Consider the following 7589-nt stretch of genomic DNA (forward strand, 5'->3'; position numbering starts at 1 on the left):
ATACACATTTAACCGCACCGGAATGACGGGCTTTGAGCCTCCAACCTCTTGGTTGACTGCGACTGTGGAATATCCATCTGATGCATGATATCACCGCAAAGCGTGGCAGACACGCAGTGTGAGGGGAGGAGTAATGACAGGGCGAGTGCATGGAACACCACCACCACCACCATCAGCACTGCCACCACAATAGCCTCCACTACTGCCGCTGCTGCTCACAGTTGGCCAGGGCCTGCAGGGATGCGCTGAGCTGTTGAGCGTCGCGGCCACTGTGGCCCGTGGGCGCTGTGACACTGAGATCCGCGTACCCCGCACCCACAATCGCCCTTCTCCTGCCCCTCATCGTTCAGTGTGTCTGTGTGTCTGTGTGTGTGTGTGTGTGTGTGTGTCTGTGTGTGTGTGTGTCTGTGTGTGTGTGTGTGTCTGTGTGTGTGTGTCTGTGTCTGTGTCTGTGTCTGTGTCTGTGTCTGTGTTGTTGCTTGTTTGCATGTGCTCGCCCGTTTTTTGTGCAATCGCCGCTCTCATTGTTTTCGCACACACACACACTGCCACAACCGACTGCACCACTTGCTCAGCAGCAGCATTCATTCGCATCCACCGCACTACTTGCTTGCCTCCGTTTGTTGCCTGGCGTGGCTGGTGTGGAGCAAGCTCCTGGTGTTGGCTGAACACGCACAAGCACAACAACCCGCACACCTCATCTCACCTACGGCAGATGCGCTTGCGACCCCAAACGATGACAATGGTGAAGCGCTTGGCCGCCGTTGCCGTGCTGGCACTTGGCATGATTGCCATGCAAGCATCGGTGACTACCGCCTCCTCAAACAAGGATGAATCCACGTGGTCGTCCCTCCAACACAACGTTCTCTCTTACCTCATCCTCATCATCCCGGCGGGTCTCTTTGTGCGCTACGTCAAGCAACATCCAGGGGTCCTCAAACGTACGCCGTCGTGTTTGTGCGTGTGCGCCTGTGTGTGTGTGTGTGTGTGTGTGTGTGTGTGTGTGTGTGTGTGTGTGTGTGTGTGTGTGTGTGTGTGTGTGTGTGTGTGTGTGTGTGTGTGTGCAGTTGTGTGTGCGCGTCCTTGCTGTGTTGTCCTTTTCCTCACCAGTGCGCCTCCCCGCATTGTTCGTGCATCCCTTATCAACTCTCGATCTTCCCTTTTCGCTTTCTCACACCTCCTCGAACCTGTTATTGGTGCGTTCATCTTCGACCACCCCCCTCCCCCTCCCCTACACACACATTTCCATTTGCAGCACGGCACGTTCTTTGATTGCGTCGCATTCACAATGGAGCACCCCGACTTTATGATGCAAGCCATCATCCTCTCCATCACCTCTGCTACAGGCCAGATGTTCATCTTCTACACCCTCGCCACTTATGGCGCTCTTGTCTTTGCCATCATCATGACGTACGCGCACCTGGGCTGCATTGACTCTGCGTGCATGTGTGTGCGTGCGTGTGTGTGTCCGTGTGTGTGTGTGTGTGTATGTGTGTGTATGTGTGTCCGTGTGAGTGTATGTGCCGTTGTCTGTGTATGTCCGCTTTGCCCCCCCCCCATCCTGTGTGAGTGGTTGGTTTCCAGTTGTGTATGTCGTGGGCTGCATACACGTCTATGTTTGCCCCTTTGTCGTCTCACCGCTTCACACACTTGCACTGCATGGTTTCCTTGATCGCTTGCATGTTGCCGCGAACAACTTCTGCTGCTGCTGCTGCTACTACTGCTGCTGCTGCTGCTGCTACTGCTGCTGCTGCTGCTGCTGCTATTATTCCTCTTCGACAGCACGTACGTGGCATGGCAGTCTGGATTGCGTGTCTGTTCTGAGTCTTCTTTGTTGTGCACTTGCTTGAATGCCTGTTGGACGTGCCAGATCATGTGCGTGGTCTGTATGTGCTCATCCATTGTCGTTTTGTCGTTGTGGGAATGCTTTGTTACAGGCGCCAAGTCATTTCCATCTTTGTGTCCGCCGTTGTCTTCGGCCACGTGTTTGCTCCCCAGGTTTGTTTCTCGCAGTTCTTGTGTGTGTGTGTGTGTGTGTGTGTGTGTGTGTGTGTGTGTGTGTGTGTGTGTGTGTGTGTGTGTGTGTCAGGAGTTGTACGTCGGCCTCGATCCTACACATGCACTCTCTCATTCACACACACACTCTCTCTCGCACACATGCTCACTCACACACACACACACACTCACTCTCACTCTCAATCACTTACTCACACACACGCGCGCGCTCTCTCTCATTGTCGTGTGCTTGCTGTGACAGGGCTGGCTCGGCATTGCGGTTGTGTTTGTTGCGCTGTTCTCGCGCATCTACCTGCGCACGTCCAACCGTGGAAAGAAGTGATCGACCGTCTACCATGCCTTGTCGACACTGTCGGTTGCGGATGTGCGATGTGATATGTGATGTTGTCGTGTTTGTGCCTCTTGGATGGTGCGTTACTGCACGTTGTTGCCGTTGATGATGATGATGTTGTTGTTGTTGTTGCTGCTGTTGATGAAAATAGCTGTTTCGTACGCATTTGTGTGCATGTCTGTACGCGTGAGTGTCTGTGCGAGTGGGTTTGATACACTGCATGGATGAAGGTGGAACAGCAAGACGAAGGAAAGGTGGGCGAATGTGTGAGAGAGCTGCTGTTTAAGTTACAGATGTGTACACAAGCGAGCAAACAAACAAACGCACAATCGAACACACACACACACACACACACACACACACACACACACACACACACACACACACACACACACACACACACACACACACACACACACACACACACACACACACACACACACACACACACACACACACACAACACAAACAGCTGCGTGCGCGCCAAAATTAAAACCGCATCGAATCTCTCACCAAGAATAAAAAATTACCACGAAAACCAACACAAGGCACAACCAGCGGGTTTCTCACAATCAGACAAGCCGCAACGGTTAGCGCGTTCTCGTGTGCGACTGCGTAAGCCCACAATTTCCTCTTGGGTCGGCGATGCACAGTCGGCAAATTCAATGTTTGTCGAGAGAAAAACACAAAGCCTTCCACCCGAATTTTTTCCGTGCAACGTTGCTTCTCTCTTTCTCCTTTTTTCTCCACATTCTCGCTTGTCGTGGCATTTTTTCCTCTCAACCATCCGAACCAACACCTCCACCTGCTTGGTAAGTCGTTGCGTGTGCCTTGCGTGCGTATGTGTGCGTATGCGTGCGCGTGTAACAGCGCCGCAGCCATGGTTGGATATGGGTTTGGTGGTGGTGGTGGACCGATGCTGCTTCCCATGATGCTGCTTCCCATTGCTCACGCCTCCTCCTCCTCACTTCATCACTTGCTTATCTCTGCATGTGCTGAAACAGAATCCCCTTGTCTTCGCTCGATCGTTGCATCAACACCCAACCAACCAAAGATGGCCCGCACGAAGCAGACTGCCCGTAAGAGCGGCAACATCGGCGCAAAGGCGCCCCGCAAGAAGCTCGCCACCAAGGCTGCCCGCAAGTCCGCCCCACTCTCGGTTCGTTTACACCTCTCAATAGCACACCCGTTTGTTTGTGTTTGCTTCGTAGCGGTGTCACCATCGTGATGTGCTTCCCCTCGTATGCTGTTGTTCTTGAGGGCAAATGATATCTCAACCGACTAGAGTCTCTGATTGACATTCATGAGGACGTTTCTTTCATGAACCTTGCTCGCTGATGCCCATGTTTGCTTTGTCACCCGCACGCACAACACACGCACACATGCACGCACATCTGCATACATCAATGGACCCCTCACCTATGGACACACACACACACGCACACACACACACACACACACACACACACACACCACCTACGTACCTCCGCAGCAACACGGTGGCGTGAAGAAGCCTCATCGCTTCCGCCCCGGTACCGTCGCTCTGCGTGAGATCCGCCGCTACCAAAAGTCCACTGAGCTGCTGATCCGCAAGCTCCCCTTCCAGCGTCTCGTCCGCGAGATTGCCCAGGACTTCAAGACCGACCTCCGCTTCCAGAGCCAGGCCGTCGGTGCCCTGCAGGAGGCCGCCGAGGCATACCTCGTCAACCTCTTTGAGGACACCAACCTCTGCGCCATCCACGCAAAGCGCGTCACCATCATGCCAAAGGACATCCAGCTGGCCCGTCGCATCCGTGGCGAGCGCTCTTAGAGCATCACCGCCACCACAGCCAGGCAGCCCCCATCACCGCGCATGACGTCCTCCCGTTCTTGCGGCTGCGGCATTGCACGGCTTCAACGTCGACAAACTTTGTTGCGTCGTGTCTGTGTAGTTGTTCTGCCTGATGCGATGTGATGCTCCGATGCTCCGTTTCCTTTTGGTGAGTTTTTGTTTTTCTTTTGCCCTTGTTCTGTTCCGCTTGAGCGATTGGCACACCCTTTCTCGCTGTGCCTTGCTTGCAGGACCTTGTACTTAATGGCTTCTTCATGTTTGGTGCAACCGTTGGCGCCCTTGTTTTTGTGTGGCTGCCGCACCTGCTCGTTCTTTGTCTATGACTTCTGTTCCCGTGTTGTTCCCGCTTCTAACTGGTCCCTCTGATTACTTTCTTATCCCATGCCAGCCATTGCCCGCACCGACCGCGTGTGCGTGCCGGTGTGCTCCCCCCTTCCCACTACCGTATCCAAAGTACCATATCCATTCCACCACCCACCGTGTAACCAACTCAGAAAACCTCCTTGGTTCATTCATTCCATCAATGCCAACGAAGGCCGGGTGTGTTCCTTTACACTCATCCAGTTATAATACACGAGGCTGTGTGAGAAACGGGGTGGAGGAGGGCTATGTACGCGAAGGAGGCTTGGGGGACGCCGTCTCGTCCTTCTTCTTGCCTTTGTATGGCGAGGGAAACTGCTGGTCAGCCTGCATCGCACGTGCGTGCATGTGTGTGTTGTGTGTGTGTGGCTGACGAGCGGAAAGAAGTGCGACGCGTGACTGTGCTGCAAGCAAGCACAACCGATGTCAACACACACACACACACACACACACACACACACACACACACACACACACACACACACACACACACACACACACACACACAGCACATACCTGGTGTTGAAGGATGGACATGAACGCGTTGAAGGACTGTTGTTGCTTCTTGGACTTGCCCTGGAGCAGCTTCTTCTCCTTTGCACGAACACGTGACACCACATCGTCGCCACTCTCGTCATTCGCACGCCCTGCATCATCGCCCCCGCGTTCGTCCCTGTTGCCCACACCTGCTGCTGTTTTGCCACTCTTTGAACTGGAACCCGAGGAGCCATCGTGTTTCCCCACGTCCACACGCGGTCGTTCGCGGCCCCGACGATTGCCACGCGGCGACGCTGATCGCGCTCGCATCCTCGAGCTATCACGGACACCCTGCTCGCGGTCCCCGCCACCGCGGCCACCACCACCATTGCCACAATTGCCATCATCCACGTCACCGGCCCTGCTCACCTGCGGGCCACCTCTTCTCTTGGGTCCGCTCCCTTGTCGCTGCAACTGGTGGTGTGGCTGCTTCTGGTTCATACTCTCACCAGCAGATCCGGCGTGCACGTGCCGTCTAACCCGCCGCCCGCGCAGTGTCTGCGGTGATGATGGCAGTGACTGCGTGCCGCTACCATCAACACCAGTCGACGCGAGCAAATCCTCATGCGAGCGCTGCGCGACGCGTGTGAGGCGCGCGCTGTGAGCACCGGGGCGGCGGCCAGACTTGCTTCGGTCCGTGTCTGTGAGCGGCACCTGTGGGTTCCGCGTTGTCTGCATGGACGGAAGCATCAGCGACTGCACGAGCGTGATGCCGAGCACAGACGCACCGCCCGTCCGAAACGAATCTGCGGTGCAGTGGTGGGTGTGTATGAGTGTGTATGAGTGAGTGAGTGTGTGTGTGTGTGTGTGTGTGTAGGAGTGTGTATGAGCGTGTACGCGTGCGTAAATGTGTGCATGAGTGTGTGTGTTTAAGAGAGACAGAGGGATGGTGTGCGTATGTTTGCAAGATAGTCAGGTGCATGAAGACACAAGCAAGCAAGCGGACGATTCGCCGAACCTCGTTGAAACGTAACAAAGGCGTTGTGAAAGGCGCTCTTCTGCAGCAGCGACAGGTTAATGTGGGGGAAGCCCATCTGCGTCCACAGACAACCCACGTTCCCGCATGTGTCAGCAAAGCAGCCATCTTAATGACACACAAGCACACATGCATTCATCCTGAAAGCAAACCACGCACGACAGGGACCCCCAGCGGCCTGACCGGAATGCTGCTGTACAGCCACTCTGCATGGGCGGCAACAGAGGCAGACGTGTGGCGAAGCGTTCGCAGATACGCAATGATGACCGCCTCGATGCAGGCTTGGTGTGTGCACTCCACATACCCTGAACACAACGACGCGAGACACACGAGTGTGTGTGCGTGCGCGTGTAGTGAGCGTATGTGCGTGCGTGCGTGTGCGTGAGTGCGTGTGTCAGTGTCTATGTCTGAGCGGTTTCTCTCTCTGACTCGCTCTCTGCGCTTCGAACATCGACTCAATGAAACAGATTAGGCCAGGACAGCGCGAGTGATGTGGACGACGAACCTGACTTGAGGGCGTTCAGCAGCGACCACAAACTACACGGGTGATCATGCAGAGCCTGTGGTGTTGTGCCGGAAAACGAACTCAGAGATGGTGACAGATCAGGGCACCGCGCATTTGTGCATGTGTACTGGAACTCGCACTCACTCACTCACTCACACACACACACACACTCACTCACTCACTCACTCACTCACTCACTCACTCACTCACTCACTCACTCACTCACTCACTCACTCACTCACCCATGATGCGACAGTGGAGTTTGGGCACTGAGCAATCTCAAACAGGACCTAAAACACAGTTTGCACAAGAGAAGATGAATGCGTCAGCAACATCAGCAGTGGCAGTGTTGAGACGAGACAGCGCGGCCTCAAGCATGTCTACAAGTATGTACACAAGAACACCCACAGCCTGGACGTGTTTGTTACTTGGAGAACGCAGAGAGCGAGGTAGAGATCCGAGGTGAACGCATCAGCAACTATCGCCTCCAATCTTTCCATTAACAGCTCCGCAGTTTGCACTTCTGCAAACACATGATGGATGGATGGATGCATGCATGAGTACGTGGGGTGGGGAGGGGTGCACATACACACGAAACGAGTACTTTCATAGAAAGGCACAACGCCAGCCAAGTGTGTGTGTGTGTGTGTGTGTGTGTGTGTGTGTGTGTGTGTGTGTGTGTGTGTGTGTGTGTGTGTGCCACAGTGCGTCAAAGCGTGGCTCACCCTCGCAGCAGTGGGGCCAGAAGAGGCGGAGGACGTAGGCGAGCTCCTGTGGCGGGTGCTTCTCGTCCAACGTGTCCGAATACGGCTCAAAGTTGACCGGCATCAGAAACGCCGCCCCTGGGTGTTGCGAGTGATGCGTGGTGATGGTGGTTTGGGTATATGGGAGGGGAGTAGCGGTTCGTTCATGGCTGAGTAGTTGACAGAGGTGTGCAAGGACGAGTGCTCTTTATCAGCTCATGTGTGTGTGTGTGTGTGTGTGTGTGTGTGTGTGTGTGTGTGTGTGTGTGTGTGTCGTCCGCCACGTACCG

At 54.8% G+C, this 7589-nt stretch overlaps 4 protein-coding genes across 4 annotated transcripts in view; 2 read left to right on the forward strand and 2 right to left on the reverse strand.

Moving 5' to 3' along the window:
- The window catches only part of PTSG_01673 (uncharacterized protein), a 2861-nt gene extending 2473 nt beyond the window's left edge, over positions 1-388 (reverse strand). The window contains exons 1-2 of the mRNA XM_004997595.1: positions 220-388; positions 19-77 (exon numbers count right to left, since the gene is read on the reverse strand). Coding sequence (XP_004997652.1) covers positions 19-77; positions 220-343 — 183 coding nt within the window. The 5' untranslated portion in view covers positions 344-388. The remainder of the gene's footprint in view (positions 1-18; positions 78-219) is intronic.
- A 135-nt stretch (positions 389-523) lies between these two features.
- Positions 524-2338, forward strand: PTSG_01674 (uncharacterized protein; the record flags this gene model as incomplete). The annotated part of the gene is made up of 4 exons (XM_004997596.1): positions 524-931; positions 1256-1410; positions 1938-1998; positions 2258-2338. Exons 1-4 carry the CDS (start codon positions 716-718, stop codon positions 2336-2338), a joined length of 513 nt encoding a protein of 170 aa, XP_004997653.1. The 5' UTR covers positions 524-715.
- A 649-nt stretch (positions 2339-2987) lies between these two features.
- PTSG_01675 (histones H3 and H4) lies at positions 2988-4709 on the forward strand. The gene is made up of 3 exons (XM_004997597.1): positions 2988-3159; positions 3352-3506; positions 3840-4709. The coding sequence occupies exons 2-3, from the start codon at positions 3402-3404 to the stop codon at positions 4155-4157; spliced, it is 423 nt and encodes a 140-aa protein (XP_004997654.1). The 5' UTR covers positions 2988-3159; positions 3352-3401; the 3' UTR covers positions 4158-4709.
- A 5-nt stretch (positions 4710-4714) lies between these two features.
- PTSG_11767 (uncharacterized protein) overlaps positions 4715-7589 on the reverse strand; it is a 4948-nt gene continuing 2073 nt past the window's right edge. The window contains exons 8-15 of the mRNA XM_004997598.1: positions 7282-7398; positions 6985-7079; positions 6799-6846; positions 6557-6611; positions 6235-6356; positions 6034-6109; positions 5055-5821; positions 4715-4865 (exon numbers count right to left, since the gene is read on the reverse strand). Of these exons, the coding sequence (XP_004997655.1) occupies positions 4785-4865; positions 5055-5821; positions 6034-6109; positions 6235-6356; positions 6557-6611; positions 6799-6846; positions 6985-7079; positions 7282-7398 (1361 nt within the window). The 3' untranslated portion in view covers positions 4715-4784. The remainder of the gene's footprint in view (positions 4866-5054; positions 5822-6033; positions 6110-6234; positions 6357-6556; positions 6612-6798; positions 6847-6984; positions 7080-7281; positions 7399-7589) is intronic.

Source organism: Salpingoeca rosetta, assembly GCF_000188695.1.
Source record: "Salpingoeca rosetta unplaced genomic scaffold supercont1.3, whole genome shotgun sequence".
Classification (NCBI taxonomy): domain Eukaryota; class Choanoflagellata; order Craspedida; family Salpingoecidae; genus Salpingoeca; species Salpingoeca rosetta.

What these genes read in the sequence shown, in the direction of transcription:
- PTSG_01675 (XM_004997597.1), top strand. Translation starts at nt 3,402, where the DNA reads ATGGCCCGCACGAAGCAGACTGCCCGTAAGAGCGGCAACATCGGCGCA. An exon ending in GCAAGTCCGCCCCACTCTCG is followed by an intron (nt 3,507 to 3,839) that starts GTTCGTTTACAC and finishes GTACCTCCGCAG; the next exon opens with CAACACGGTGGCGTGAAGAA.